Below are 16,648 nucleotides of genomic sequence, written 5' to 3' on the forward strand. Positions count from 1 at the left end.
AGGGTTTCCTGCCTGGGCAGGGGGTTGGACTAGAAGACCTCCAAGGTCCCTTCCAACTCTGTTGTTGTTGTTGTTGTTATTATCCCTCTCACAGTTGCTCATTACTATTACTACCCATCTCTACTTTAAAAAAAATCACGTATCAATATGCTGTGAACAGGCAGTCCTTGACTTACAACCCTTCATTTAGTGCAGGGGTCTCCAACCTTGGCAACTTTAAGACTTCTGGACTTCAACTCTGGGAGTTGAAGTCCACAAGTCTTAGAGTTGCCAAGGTTGGAGACCCCTGGTTTAGTGGCTATTCAGAGTTACAATAACACTGAAAATAGACTCAGGACTGATCCTTGTCCTTATGACCATAAACAGCATCCCCGAGATCACGCAATTCAAATTTGGATGCTTGGCAACTGATATGTATTTGTGACAGTTGCTGCAACTGTCCGGGGTCACGTGATCGCCCCGCGCAACTTTCCCCATTTGCTTCCAACCAGCGAAATCAATGGAGGAAGCCGGATTAGCTTAATGACCCTGTGAGTCATTTAACAACTGCCTGGATTTGCTTCACAATCGTGGCAAAAGAGGTTGTGAAATCGGGCACGCCTCACTTAATGATTTACTTAACAATGGAGATTCTGGTCTCTATGGTGGATATAAATCAAGGACTAACTGCAAGGGTACAACAAGGGTACAGGTAGTCCTCGACTTACGACCAGAATGGAGTTCAAAATTTCTGTTGCTAAGTGAGACAGTTGTTAAGTGAATTTTGCCCCATTGTATGATCTTTCTTGCCACTTTTGTTAAGTGAATCACTGCAGTGGTTAAGTTACTGACACGGTTGTTAAGTGAATCCGGGTCCTACCCCCCGACTTGGTTGTCAGAAGGTCGCAAAAGGCACTCATATGACCTCGGGACACTGCAACCGTCATAAATATGGGACAGTTGCCGAGCGATTGACTTTTGATCACATGACCATGGGCATGTTGCAACGGTTTTAAGTGTGAAAAACGGTTCTAAGTCCCTTTTTTCAGTACTGCTGTAACTTATAAGGATCACTAAATGACCTGTTGTGAGGACTACCTGTATATGTGGGATGAATATTTCTTTTTTCAAAAATAAATCAATCAATCAGATCTATTAATTATTGCCAAAGTATCAGGCTCAGGAATTCTGGGAGTTGAAGTTTACAGGTCGTAAAGGAGCATTTTCATTCAGAATAGAATAGAACAGAATAGAATAGAATAGAACAGAATGGAATGCAGAAGAGAGTAGAATAAAACAATAACTTTATTGTCACATTGAATGTACACTAATCAGCATACATTTAAATGAAATTTCATTGCCTACAGCTCTCCATGCAAGGCGATCCAACCGGTCAGTCCTAGAGGAGATCAACCCTGACTGCTCTTTAGAAGGCCAGATCCTGAAGAGGAAACTGAAATACTTTGGCCACCTAATGAGAAGGAAAGACTCCCTGGAGAAGAGCCGAATGCTGGGAAAGATTGAGGGCAAAAGAAGAAGAAGGCGACGGCAGAGAACAAGGTGGCTGGATGGAGTCACTGAAGCAGTTGGCGTGAGCTTAAATGGACTCCAGAGGATGGAGGCCTGGAGGAACATTGTCCATGGGGTCGCGAAGGGTTGGACATGAATTTGCAACTAACAACAACAGCAGCTCTCCAAGGGTCACCACCAATATACACTACATAAACATGGCAAAATATATAAATAAATGAATACAAAATTATGCTTATACCCACATGTATTATGTGACACAGAGAAACAACACAGACCAGTTGGGATATATACATGTACACGGCAAGAAAAACCAACCTTGCGAGTTTCGGCGTTTTTATGAAATCATATTGTGGGTTTTTTTCCCCCTCTTACGTATTGGTGGTTAGCTGAACAGATCCTCTTAAATATACCATTTTAAAAAAGAGCAGTCCTACAAAATATATCTAACAGGAAGCAGGCCACTGCAGCTTGTAAATCGCAGCTTGGGTCTTTGGCTTTAAGGGATACATCAATTAAATTTAATGCACTTGCCCTCCCCACTCTATTACAGTGTATGAACTAGATGTTGTGTGATTAAACTATCGAGTTCCTATAAGCCTTTGGTTTTGAACAAGAGGTCGAACGACTAGCCTTGTGGTGCAACCAAAACAATCTGGAACTGAACACACTCAAAACCGTAGAAATGGTGGTAGACTTTAGGAGAAACCCTTCCATACTTCCATCTCTCACAATACTAGACAACACAGTATCAACAGTAGAAACCTTCAAATTTCTGGGTTCTATCATATTGCAAGATCTCAAATGGACAGCTAACATCAAAAACATCATTAAAAAAGGACAACAAAGAATGTTCTTTCTGCGCCAACTCAGTAAGCTCAAACTGCCCAAGGAGCTGCTGATCCAATTCTACAGAGGAATTATTGAGTCTGTCATTTGCACCTCTATAACTGTCTGGTTCGGTTCTGCAACCCAACAAGAAAAACACAGACTTCAGAGGATAATTAGAACTGCAGAAAAAATAATTGCTACCAACCTGCCTTCCATTGAGGACCTGTATACTGCACGAATCAAGAAGAGGGCCGTGAAAATATTTACAGACCCCTCACATCCTGGACATAAACTGTTTCAACTCCTACCCTCAAAACGACGCTATAGAGCACTGCACACCAGAACAACTAGACACAAGAACAGTTTTTTCCCGAAGGCCATCACTCTGCTAAACAAATAATTCCCTCAACACTGTCAGACTATTTACTAAATCTGCACTTTCATAGTTCCAATCACCAATCTCTTTCCATTTATGACTGTATGACTATAACTTGTTGCTGGCAATCCTTATGATTTATATTGATATACTGACCATCAATTGTGTTGTAAATGTTGTACCTTGATGAACGTATCTTTTCTTTTATGTACACTGAGAGCATATGCACCAAGACAAATTCCTTGTGTGTCCAATCACAGTTGGCCAATAAAATTCTATTCTATTCTATTCTATTCTATTCTATTCTATTCTATTCTATTCTATTCTATTCTATTCTATTCTATTCTATTCTTTCCACGGACACCCAACTGGGCCTAAGAGCAAGGCCCTCTTACGGAGCCATCTACATCAGAGAAAAAGCACTTAAGCTTACACAGGCCGCCCCCGACTTACAACAGTTCATTTAGTGACCGTTCAAAGTTACGACGGCACTGAAGGAAGGGATTTATGACCGTTTTTCACAGTTACGGCCGTTGCAGCATCTCTGTGGCCGTGTGATCAAAATGCAGATGCTTGGCAACCGGTTCATACTTATGACCGTTGCTGCGTCCCGGAGTCACCTGATTCCCTTTTGTGACCTACCGATAAGCAAAGTCAATGGGGGGGGGAGCCAGATTCACTTAAAAACCACGTGACTAATTTATCAACGGCAGCGCTTCATTTAACAACGGTGGCCAAAAAGGTCGTCAAATGGGGCAAAACTCACTTCACAAATGTCTCAGTTAACAAGAGAAATTTTGGGCTCCATTGTGGTCGTAAGTTGAGGATTACCTGTATTCCGCTCTGTAGTGTTCTACGGCTGTTGTGGTCTGCCAGCAGCCTGCGGAGCTGGCAACACAGTCGGACAGCAATGAGGCTGAGGTGAGGCCAGGGCCATCGGGGAGTGAGGTGCGGACTCCAGAGCCTCCAGAGGCTGATAGTAGTGAGGCAGAGGAACAGGAGGAGCCTGTTCCTAATGCACGCATGAGAAGAGCTGCCAGAAGGCAAGAGCAGCTCAAGCAGAGAGGACGACTCGGGAGTAAGGCCAGGAGATGATTGGCCTCTCCCATAAGGCTTAAAACAGACCAGCAATGGCGTTTGGGATTTGCCAGAAAACAACGTTGGTAGCTTCGTCTTCTTGCATTTATTTTTGTATCAGTGACTTCTGAACGTTTGATTTCCGCTATTGGATCGGGTGAACCGATCTGAACCTGCTTAATACTTCTGCTTTCCTTGTCAAAAGGTTGCACCTTGCAACCATCATAAATACGAGTCATTTGTGTGAAAGTGTTTTCATAAGTGTGAAAAAACGTATGACTAACAACTGCGGCAAGAAAGATCGTAAACCGGGGACAAACTCACTTGGCACACTCACTGCCAAAATCTAAAATCCGAGCTACAAGTACTTTCTATGGTTTCATTTAACAATTGTGTCGCTTAAGAGCACACATTTTGGGCTGCGTTGAGATTGTAAATCCAGAACTGCCCGTTTTTCTAAAATGTTTCCTGACAGTTTTCTGCAGAAGAGTCCAGGAAGACCGCTGCTTAATTAGGCGAGTCATCAAATCAACGCCAACTGTTGGATGGAACTTCTCAGGAAGAGTATTGTTGTTGTTAGTTGCGAAGTCGTGTCCAGCCCATCGCAACCCCATGGACAACGTTCCTCCAGGCCTTCCTGTCCTCTCCCATCCTCTGGAGTCCATTTAAACTCATGCCTACTGGTTCAGGGACTCCATCCAGCCACCTCGTTCTCTGTCGTCCCCTTCTTCTTTTGCCCTCCATCTTTCCCAGCATTAGGCTCTTCTCCAGGGAGTCCTTCCTTCTCATTAGGTGGCCAAAGGATTTGAGTTTCCTCTTCAGGATCTGGCCTTCTAAAGAGCAGACAGGGTTGATCTCCTCTAGGACTGACCTGTTGGATCGCCTTGCAGTCCAAGGGACTCGCAGGAGTCTTCTCCAGCACCAGAGTTCAAAGGCCTCCACTGGAGAAGGAAATGGCAACCCACTCCAGTATTTTTGCCGTGAAAACCCCATGGACCAGGGGTCTCCAACCTCGGTCCCTTTAAGACTTGTGGACTGCAACTCCCAGAGTTCCTCAGCCAGCAAAACCCCATGGACCAGGGGTCTCCAACCTTGATCACTTTAAAACTTGTGGACTTCAACAGCTTTGCTGGCTGAGGAACTCTGGGAGTTGAAGTCCACAAGTCTTAAAGTGACCAAGGTTGGAGACCCCTGCCATGGACAGTACCAAAAGGAAGGAGACTTCAGACACAACAAATATACAAACACACACACACAAAATGCAGTTGGTAAAAAAAAAAAAGTTGTCACAGACCCAGCAAAAAAACAACATTTGTCCATTTCTAAAGACCTTTTGAGAAAACAACAACAAGAAGCAGTTTCCTCCTGTTTTGCTTCCCAGTAACCGTTGCGCAATGGCAGACTGGATTTTGACTCTGAAGATTTAATGTTGTTGTTAACAGGAAGTCACAGGCAATTGTGGCTGTTGCTCCAATTCCTCCTCTTTCAGAAGGGAGGGGCCGATTTTCATCCCTTTCTGGTTCTTTCTGGGACCGAAGAGGTGGGTGGATAAATGAGAGTGCGCCCTAAGATCGTCTCGAAGCGCAGGTGGTCCTCGGCTCCCGACCACAATGGAGCTCAAAACTTCTGTCGCTGAGCGAGAATATTTGCTAAGTGAGTTTGGTCCCATTTCTTGCCACAGTGGTTAAGCGAATCACTGCGGCTGTTCAGTTAGCGACGCGGTCGTTAAGTGAGCCTGACATTGCTTGTCAAAAGGTCGCAAAAGGGGGGGGTCACATGACACACACACACCCTCCCGGGACATTGCGACCGTTATAAATATGAGTCGGTTATCAAGCGTCTGAATGTAAATCTCATGGGATACTGCAATGGTCGTTAAGTGTGAAAAGCGGTCACAAGTCACTACTTTCAGTGCCGCGGTAACTTTGAACGGTCACTAAACAAACTGTTGTTAAGTCGAGGACTGCTTGTACGTGAGCCCGGGATACTGCAACCGTTATAAATACGGGTCAGTTGCCAAGCGCCTAAATTTCGATCATGTGACCCTTGAGAGGCTGTTAACGGCCGCAAGTGCGAAAAAACGGTCGTAAGTCACATTTTTCAGGGCCTCTGCAACTTTGACCGGTCACGAAATAAACGGTTGTAAGTCGAGGACTACCCGTGTTTTAACCTTGAGCTATAGCTCATATCATACTGAAGGGGCCTGGTGTTGTGCCTCGCCCTCCCTCATAAGGCAATCCTTATGATTTATATTGATATATTGATCATCAATTGTGTTGTAAATGTTGTACCTTGATGAAGGTATCTTTTCTTTTATGTACACTGAGAGCATATGCACCAAGACAAATTCCTTGTGTGTCCAATCACACTTGGCCAATAAAAAATTCTATTCTATTCTATTCTATTCTATTCTATTCTATTCAATTCAATTCTATTCTATTCTATTCTATTCTATTCTATTCTATTCTATTCTATTCTCCTCTCCTCAGCCGGGCCCCTCCCATCTCCTGCTATCTGAGCCAGAGACTGATAGTGAAGAAGAATGGCCTGGCGTGCCTCCAGCCCCGGCACCATGCCCAGACAGACTGAGCAAACAAACCTCCCTACACCGTGTGAGCACGAAGCCAGCCACGAGCTGGAATTGCTGGCAGCTGAGGACGAAAAGACACAGTGGACGGATCCCCGCTTCTGGAGAATGGAGAGGTGACGTCAGCAAAAGGAAGGGAGGGGCAGGCCTGGATAAGTGCTGAGTCATGGAGCCACACCCCATGGCCTATATAAAGGATCTGCTTTTTGGCATTCCTTGAGTCAAGCAAAGTCTCATCTGGTTTGCTGAAGTCACACCTTGGATTCCTGCCTGCCCTGAGAACTCTGACAGGACTTTGGCAAAGCTGCAGAGGCTTCGTGGCCACGCTTGATACAGACTTCCCAGACCTGGCCATCGGAGGAGGAGTGGGACACGACACCTGGTCTGGATGAGTGAAATAAATGCATCTATAGAGTTAGCTGCCCCACTTCCTTCCCCAAATAAAACATTAGTAGACTACAATACCGGGATGCCGAACCTATGATACATGTGCTGGAAGTGGCACGCATAACCGTCTCTACGGGCATGTGAGCCGTTGCCTTTTGCTCTTCCGGGTTCCAGCACACGTGTGTGTGTATGTGTGTGGGCACGCGCTCCCATTTCGGCACTCGGTACCAAAAAGGTTCGCCAACACTGCTATAGTACAGGAGTCACCAACCTTTCGGACCTCAAGGACCAGTAACTTCTTAATTTTAAATCCCGCCGGCCGCTAATATGATCTGCCTAATGACCAACTGGGTGGGCGTGGCTAGGTGGGCATGTGACTGGGTGGGCGTGGCCAACTCGATGTCATTCACATCGAGGGGCGCCTTGCCAGCCTCTATTCGCACCTCCCCTCCCAGCCACTCCTTGCTTCCCCCACTCCTGGGCTCCTTAGGGCCCCAACAGGAAGCAGTTGCTGGAGCTAAGCAGCCGCCATGAGAAAGAGTTGGTAAAAGAGCTCAGTTCAAATTGGATCTAGCCGAAAAGGAGGCTCAGCAGAAGCACCTCACTGAGGACTAGGAGCATAGGCTTTCCAAGCAGAGGGAAGACCTGCGGGAGTGGAAGGCCAGGTACCGGCACCTGGAGGCTCCGCGGGCTGAGATGGTCAGCCAGTTCCAGGCCATGATGCAGTCCCACTGGAACGAGGCCCTCCAGCTCTTCACCACCAGTGGCACTTCCCTCCACCGTTCGCCCAAAGCCCCACACCAGGAGGCTGTAGACCCCGAGTTGGAATTTCTGCCCCCCTCCGACTCACAGTAAAAGACCCTAAAGGGGGAGACGCTCTGCAGCAACACAAACGTTCATTGCACGTATCTGTCCCAGGGGGCTGTAGTCTGAGGACCCCTGATTTAGTGCAATATAAAAATGCAAATAATTTTTCTGTGGACCACCAAAATTTTCTCGCGGACCACCAGTGATCCACAGACCATCAGTTAGTGACTGCTGCTATAGTAGGTGAGAATGGATAAGGTAGGGAATCTTGATTCACGTTCACTCCAGCTGGGTTAGACTGGAGTCAGACCCTGTTCTTTGCCTCCCACGAGGATTAGGGTGCACCTGACACTAACCACATCCGAATGACCAACACATTCAACTGCCTATCACCAGTATGGAACCTTGTGGTAGAACCACATCTGACTTGTTTTGCATGTTCTTGCCTCTTTCCCCTCCTGGTTCTATTAACCTCTTCTTGGATTTGTGTCCTGCCTTTATCATATTGTCTTTTGGAAATCATTCAAGATGGCGAACATCTCCAACACACCCTCCGCCTCCCATTTTCCCTCACAGCAACCCTGGGAGGCGAGTTGGGCTAAGAGAATAACTGGCTCAAGGCTACCCAGCTGGCTTTCATGCCTGAGGCAGGACTAGAACTCCCCATCGCCTGGTGATTGGCCCAAGGTCGCCCAGCTGGCTTTCACGTCTGAGGCAGAACTACAATTCCCTGCCTCCTGGTGATTGGCCGAAGGTCACCCAGCTAGCTTTCATACTTAATGCAGGACTAGACTAGAACTCCCTGTAGCCTGGTGATTAGCCTAAAAGTCACCCAGTTGGTTTTCATTTCTATGATGGAACTAGATTTCCCTGTCTCCTGATGATTGGCCCAAGATCACCCAGCTAGTTTTCATACTTAATGCAAGACTAGAACTCCCCATCACCTGGTGATTGGCCTAAAAGTCACTCAGCTAGCTTTCATTTCTATGATAAAACTAGATTTCCCAGTCACCTGGTGATTGGCCCAAAGTCACTCAGCTGACTTTTATGGCTAAGGCACTATTAGAACTCACAGTCCCCCGCTTTCTAGTCTGGTGCCCTCACCGCTGAGAGGCTTCTGGACAACGGCCATCCCTGTGCGGTTTTCTACATCTTTGGGGTTGTTTATATTGATTATAACAAAGCCACTGATCTATAGAAAATGTCGGATCGTTTAGATGACGTCAGGCAAGTTTATGGCTCAGATTCAGCCTTCCTCCCTGCTAATATCAGGGAGTTGTCCCTGGCTCACTTTTGCAGGGCTCTCTGAATGCTCTTTAACGCAGATGAAACAACTCAAGACACTAAAAATATATTGATGTGCAAAACAGACCTTCCTTGGCCAGCCAAATGGGAGAAGCCACTGGGATACCCACAGGTGACTGCGTGCCCCAAGGCTTCAGCTGAGACGGTTGAAGGAAAACAGCAGCTGCCTTTATAAGGTCGCTCACAACCGACTTTGGGGTGATTCATCCACAACTCCACCTAGGCCTGGGAGCAAGGAAGTGAGACCATGGCAGGAAGCAGTAGGGAATTGCGACATAAGCCTACAAACCCAGAAAATTTCCGTCGTCAGATTTCATTCCGCGGAAGAGCCTGTATTTCACGTCCCCTGGATTTATCTGTAACTTCTTATTTGTTTAGCCAGGAAATAAATCTTCACTTACTCATAATTTTAGTCTCCTTACACAAATTAGTACAGTAATGAAACACAAGATCTCTTCTGACCGATTGCTGGTGGACCTTCGCCAAGCTAATTATGCCTTTTCGACACACTGGCTACACTTCGACATACCGTAGTTCACATGATGTGTGATGTTTTTCGGGCTGCGGTGTTATTAAGGCTTGTCATACTGTCCAAATAACAAAGTTGGAAGGGACCTCGAAGGTCTTCTAGTCTAATCTGCTGCTCAGGCAGGAAACCCTATGCCAGGGGTATCAAACTTGATTTCATTAAGGGCTGCATCAGGGTTGTGTTTGACTTCGGGGAAGGGGTATGGCCAGGGTAGCTGTGGCCAGCTTACATTGCTTGTATCACGGGTGCCTGTGGTAGCCCGAGCGCTTTGCCAGTGAAAATTTATTTATTTATTTAATCAAATTTTTATACCGCCCTATCTCCCGAGGGACTCAGGGCAGTTCACAGCCCAATAAAAATACAAATATAAGACAAGATAAAACACTAATTAAAAAACTTATTTCAATAGGCCAAAATTTAAAATTACAATTAAAATGATAAAACCCCATTAAAATTAAATTTAAAATTAAAATTCTAGTCCAGTCCTACACAAATAAATAGCTGTGTTTTAACCTCGCGGCGGAAGGTTCGAAGGTCAGGAAGTTGGCGGAGTCCTGGGGGAAGTTCATTCCAGAGGGTGGGAGCCCCCACAGAGAAGGCCCTTCCCCTGGGTGTCGCCAGTCGGCACTGCCTGGCAGACGGCACCCTAAGGAGTCCCTCCCTGTGAGAGCGCACGGGTGGGTGGGAGGCAATCGGTGGCAGCAGACGGTCCCGTAAGTAGCCCGGCCCTAAGCCATGGAGCTCTTTGAAGATAGTTACCAAAACCTTGAAGTGCACCCGGAAGGCCACTTCCGGGAGCTCTTTGAAGATAGTTACCAAAACCTTGAAGTGCACCCGGAAGGCAGCCAATGCAGTCTGCGCAGGAGTGGTGTCACATGGGAGCCACGAGGGGCTCCCTCTATCACCCGCGCAGCCGCATTCTGGACTAACTGGAGCCTCTGGGTGCTCCTCAAGGGAAGCCCCATGTAGAGAGCATTGCAGTAATCCAGGCGAGATGTCACGAGAGCATGAGTGACCGTGCATAGGGCATCCCGGTCCAGGAAGGGGCGCAACTGGCGAACCAGGCGAATCTGGTAAAAAGCTCCCTTGGAGACGGCCGTCAAATGGTCTTCAAAGGACAGCCGTCCATCCAGGAGAACGCCCAAGTTGCGCACCCTTTCCATTGGGGCACCCGAGCTCTGTTTTTGCTGTCAGGGGCACCGCAGGCCAGTCCGCTGTTTCCAGGGTGGCCCTGCGGGCCAGATCTAAGTACCCCATGGGCCAGATCTGTTCCCCGGCTCTGGAGTTTGACACTCCTGTCCTGTACCATTTTAAACCTTTTAGACCATTTTAGACATTTTAGACCTTCTCGGCCAGATGTTTAGACTGGATGTGGCATTTTTCTTCACCTATCAAGACCTTCCCGAGGACCTAGGCACAGATTCCTGTTGATCGGTGCTGAGGGTATCGTCAAAGGATGTACGTTGTTCCAAATAATATTGCCTTTTGCAATTGACTGATTTTGTTAATGGCGATAGTGTTCAAATGGTGCTCCAGTTGTTTTGGGATTGCACCCAAGGCACCCGGTACTGTCATTGTTTCCAATTGCCACAGTCATTCTATTATTTCCCCCCCACCCCACATTCTACAAATCCTTTCTAGTCAAAATTGGGGATTGCAGTGTCCTGGAGTCAGGTGATCAGCTTTTGGGACCTGTTTTAGTAACTTTGGTTACTAAATGAACTGTTGTAAGGCGGGGAATGAAATGGAAATCTCAGATTTTAGGCCAGATAGACCCCCAGAAAAAGACAGTTCTGGGCTGCATAAACAGAGGGATAGAATCAAGATCATGTGAAGTGTTAATACCACTTTATAAGGCATTGGTAAGGCCACACTTGGAATATTGCATTCAGTTTTGGTCGCTATGATGTAAAAAAGATGTTGAGACTCTAAAAAGAGTGCAGAGAAGAGCAACCAAAATGATTAGGGGACTGGAGGCTAAAACATATGAAGAACGGTTGCAGGAACTGGGTATGTCTAGTTTAATGAAAAGAAGGACTAGGAGCAGTGTTCCAATATCTAAGGGGTTGCCACAAGAAGAGGATGTAAAACTATTCTCCAAAGCACCTGACGGCAGGACAAGAAGCAATGGGTGGAAACTAATCAAGGAGAGAAGCAACCTACACTAAAGGAGAAATTTCCTGACAGTTAGAACAATTAATGAGTGGAACAACTTGCATGCAGAAGTTGTGAATGCTCCAACACTGGAAATTTTTAAGAAAACGTTGGATAACCCATTTGTCTGAAGTGGTGTAGGGTTTCCTGCCTGGGCAGGGAGTTGGACTAGAAGACCTCCAAGGTCCCTTCCAACTCTGTTATTATGATTATTATAATAGATGGGGTGCCAAGAAAATTACCCAGACTTGTCCATGAAGTCATCAGGAATTCATGGACAAGTGTAATTTCTATTCATTATCCCACTGAGATAGAAACCACTACCCTTTAATCAACTGACCCAAATCTTTAAAGATCGTAAACCGCAAGCGGAAGGAACCATGACACCCCTTAAAAGGTGTCCAGAATTAACAATCCTCTCAGTGATTAAAAGCTATCTTAATGTGGTGGCTAATGAAGCAGTTAAAAAACCCCTTAATTTGATTTGAAGTAATCAGATCCTGTCATTCGGGTTCCTCTGTCTAAAGGAATTCAAAATTATGCATAAATGGTTATGAAAACCTGATACTGCTTTGTGGGAAACAAAAGGGTTGAAATTTCATACACCGTGGAAGAAAAATCCTGAAAACAGGTCTCAGAGCAAGCCCACATTCAAGATGGCTAATAATAAAAACCATAAACAAGATCTAAAAAAACAATAAATATCCATGTTAAAGCTGTACAAGAAAAGCCCCATCAATTCACAATGATGAATTCATCCTCATTCGTTATTTTGAAGTCATAAGGTTTTTTTTATTTCAATAATTGTTTATTTGACGTGGAGAACATGTAGCCAAACATCTATTACCAAGATATGTTCCTGTTATTGAGGAATGGTTGTTTCTCCTCAAAGGAATTGTGCTCAGAGGAGAAATAAAACTCGGAGTATGTAAGAAGTGAAAAGGGTTATCCTGCTCAATTTCCTGATTGATTAGGAGAAGCTGCAGTAATCCAAAATGACTCTTCCAATAATTTAAATTGTTATAAAGAAAGGGGAGGAGAGAAAAGTTTAAACAGGGGAGCTTTTTCAACATTATTCCCTCAATGTTGGATTATCAATTCTCATTTCTGTAACAATTATAGCCCACACATCTGGAAAGCAACTCGGTAAACAGGAAATGGCGATGCGAACACACAAACGAACACAAACACACACACTTGCTTGCTCATGCTATTCTTTAGAACCATGACTCCTTTAAACCGAAGCACAAATCCGGAAAGGAGAGGGGAAACAAATCAAAAAACTGTACAGAAATTCTGCCGAACACAACAACCCCAAAACCCCTTGTAACATCTGAAAAGTGCTCTCTCTTAACGGTGTGAGTAGGACCACCCCCAATTTAACCCAACGTAAAAATGAGCAATAGCTAGCAAAAAAAAAAAATCTGGAAAAGAGGAAGGGAAAAAAACACCCTCCCAAAGGCCTATACACACACACACACACACACACACACACACACAGTCATTCTGGCTAACACAACAACAACAACAAAACCCTCCTGCCTCTGAAAAGGGCTTCTTAGGACCAATTTAAATGCCAACCTAAAAAAATGAGCAGTAGCCACAGCAAAAAACACGTCCACATGTTTAGCAAAAGTAATCAGATCCACACACACCCCGGGGCAGGATTTATTCCGAGAAGCTCGATTTCTCAGAACTGGGTTTGAGATCTACCCAGTTTTGGTGGCACTTCCTCAGCAGGAACCCAGCCAGGACTGCGGGTGCTTTGTTTACTTCTATCTAGACCGAGGGATTTATAGCGTCTTGTCGCCTGGTACGTGTCTACTGGGAAGAAAGACCCCTCTTATTTTTCTCATATGTTCAGGTTGGGACCCAGGAGGAGGGCAGGCATCCCAAGCCGGAAAGGGCCCCCACACTGAGATTTCCAGTCTACTTTCCCCAGTTGTGTTTCCTCCCCCCTTCCACTTTGATCTTTTTTTTTTTTTTACCTTCTTGGTTTTCACCTTTTTGAAACTGGCCCACTTAGGAGAGGCAGTTTCCTGGTTCCCTCCCCAATTTGGGCTTCCAGGATTTTCACCTCTTTCTTCTGCTTCACAGGAATTTGCCCCATTGGATCCTAACCCCCCCCCCAAATTTTAAGCTAAGACTGTCTACTGTTGACCTCACCCCCATTCCTAAGAGGTCTGTAAGGGGGGCGTGCATAAGAGCACCAGTGTGCCTTCCATCCCTGTCCTAATGTCCCCTTTATTTGTATTCACTTTATATATTCATGTTTATACTTATATATATTATCTAATACGTACTCGACAAATAAACAAACCAGCAAACAGATCAAACAGTCTCTACCATCCCAAAATAAAGCGTCTGGGCTTGGCCTCTTCCCTGGTTATCCTCTACCTGGCTGGGGATGATGGGAGCTGTAATCCAACCTCCCATTTAGAGACACCCTCCCCAAAGAGGGGAGGGCGCCCTCCCCAAACAGTCACACACACACACACACACACACACACACACAGAGGGGCAGCCCCCTTTCCTTACCTTGAAATAGCCACCCTCGTAATGCGTATTGGGAGGCCCGAAGATGGCCACCTCCCAGTTGTAGAGGTCCCCCTCGTCCACCAGGCTGACTCGGAAGCCCTCCACGGGCTCCTCCTGAAGCCCTTTCAGCTCCAGCAGCAGCGCCTTCTGCGAGCTGGGCACAGACAGCCGCGCCATGTCGCCGGCTTGACGGAGGGAGGCGGATTTAAAAAAAAAAAAAAAAAAAAAAAGGACGTAGGCCTCGAGCGAAGCCGGGGACTCGCGTGAACGCGCCGGCCGCGAAGGGGGAGGGGGGAAGCGGGCGGGGAAGCAGCGCCGGGCCTGGGCAGAGGAAAGGAGAAAGAACGGGAAGCGCTGCGGACCCGAAAGAGCGCCACGAACAAACCGCACCACTTGAGAGGCGGCGGCACGACAACAGAGAGCGCGCGCGCGGTGCTCCCTGGGACGCGTAGTTCTTGATGGGGGGATGGGGGGGAGAGAAAAAAAAACCGTCGCCCGTCCCGCCTTCCTCCACCAATGAGAGACGGATTTCCGGAGAGGGCGTGAGGGAGGACTACATCTCCCAGCAAAACTTGAGAGCAGTGCCTTTCAACGTAGACTCCCTCCCGCCCCACGTGAGGCCGGACTACAATTCCCGACAGAGAGCGGGGCAGGGGCGGAGCACGCACGCGCCCTCGTGAGAAAGTGGGCTCGGCTGGGGAATTTTTCGTCCGAAGTTGTTTATTTATTTCAGGAGTCTCCAACCTTGGTCCCTTTAAGACTTGTGGACTTCAACTCCCAGAGTCCCTCAGCCAGCAAAGCTGGCTGAGGAACTCTGGGAGTTGAAGTCCACAAGTCTTAAAGGGACCATGGCTGGAGACCCCTGGTTTATTTAGATTTTTTTCTCCCAGCACTGGACGGTAAACATGTGTTCCGCGTGTGCAATAAGTGTAATCAACAGGGATGTAGTTGTGTCATACGGAGAGATCTATTGGCTATGCTCATCCAACCCGCCTGAGAACAGCTGAACTGTTTAATTTATATGGTTTTGCACCACAAAAGGCTGAGCAAGGTTACAATTAAGGAGCCTTAGGGGGAAAAATGCAATAATTCCCTCTTTTAACCGGCCCTATGAAGCTCCTGTGCGTCATCACACCTTGTGCCACATCACACCTTGGGCCTCTGCATTGGTGTATTTCACACGAAGATCGGCTGACTTTACCACATTTTCCGGACCCGGGTGGCTTATTCAGACATAGTTTAGGTCTAGGCTTGTGAGACAAAAAACTTTTTATTTATTTATTTATTGTCACAACAATATGCATAAGCATCACACAAAATGATTATATAGTATATAAACATATATATGAGGAAATATAAGGTAGTATAAGCATATATATATATATATAAGAAAAAAACAATAAGACAGGAACGGTAGCTTGATGAACGTATCTTTTCTTTTATGTACACTGAGAGCATATGCACCAAGACAAATTCCTTGTGTGTCCAATCACACTTGGCCAATAAAAAAAAAAAATTCTATCTAGGCACGTTTGTGCTCTTATGCACGCCCCTTATAGTTCTCTTAGGAATGGGGTGAGGTCAATGGTAGAAAGTTTTTGGTTAAAGCTTTGGGGATTATGAGAAGAGACCACAGAGTCAGGTAATGTGTTCCAAGCACTGATAACTCTGTTACAGAAGTCATATTTTCTGCAATCTAGATTGAAGCGGTTAACATTAAGTTTGAATCTATTGGTTGTTCTTGTATTATTGTAATTGAAGCTGAAATAGTCTTTAACAGGAAGGACATTGCAATAGATGATTCTATGAGTTAAACACAGGTCTTGTCGAAGTTTTCTAAACCCAGGATTTCAAGTCTGGTGGGATAAGGTATTTTGTTGTTTTCAGAGGAGCAGAGAACGCCTCTGAAAACAATGAAAAAATATTCCTCTCTTAATGTCTATGGAGATTCTCAGCCTTCCAGTTCATGGTTGTCCCAAAGGTGCTTTTTTTCAAGAAGCAACTGGACTTTCTTTTTTTTCCTTTAAAGACGTTTCACTTTTCATCCAAGCAGCTTCTTGACTGGATGGTGGGGAACGGAATTATTTATATTCCTTTGCTGACAGCTGGTCATTTGCATCCTTTGAGAGGGTTGTTGAGGCCACTGAGAGGTTGGTTTGTGTCCTCAGGGTCAGCTGAGTGGTGCAGATGGGTGTGGAGCCTTCTTGGCTGCACAATGTTTTCTGGCTTGGATCCCTTCCCTGTTGAAGACTGGCGCAGGCTTCCAGGGGATAAATCCAGGGTGAAATCCAGCAGGTTCTGGAGAACCGGTAGTGGAAATTTTGAGTAGTTTGGAGAAGTGGCAAATACCACCTCTGGCTGGCCCCAGAGTGGGGTGGGAATGGAGATTTTGCAGTATCCTTCCCCTGCCATGCCCACCAAGCCACACCCACCAAGTCATGCCACACCCACCAAGCCACACTCACAGAACCGGTAGTAAAATTTTTTGAAACCCACCACTGTCCCTCTCTCCCTCCCTCCTGCGGGACAAATGCAATAGAGCTGGGTT

General features: G+C 46.1%; 1 protein-coding gene across 2 annotated transcripts in view; it reads right to left on the bottom strand.

The window, feature by feature from the left end:
- CDC34 (cell division cycle 34, ubiqiutin conjugating enzyme) overlaps positions 1–14,537 on the bottom strand; it is a 44,918-nt gene extending 30,381 nt beyond the window's left edge. For both annotated transcript variants that reach the window (XR_009152767.1, XM_058163551.1), the window contains exon 1: positions 14,101–14,537. Coding sequence is in view for 1 of the 2 variants with exons in the window: in XM_058163551.1 (XP_058019534.1) it covers positions 14,101–14,277 (177 nt within the window). In the remaining variant the exon portion in view is untranslated. The remainder of the gene's footprint in view (positions 1–14,100) is intronic.
- Positions 14,538–16,648: the final 2,111 nt, after the last annotated feature.

Source organism: Ahaetulla prasina, chromosome 1 (genome assembly GCF_028640845.1).
Source record: "Ahaetulla prasina isolate Xishuangbanna chromosome 1, ASM2864084v1, whole genome shotgun sequence".
In the NCBI taxonomy this organism is placed as follows: Eukaryota; Metazoa; Chordata; class Lepidosauria; order Squamata; family Colubridae; genus Ahaetulla; species Ahaetulla prasina.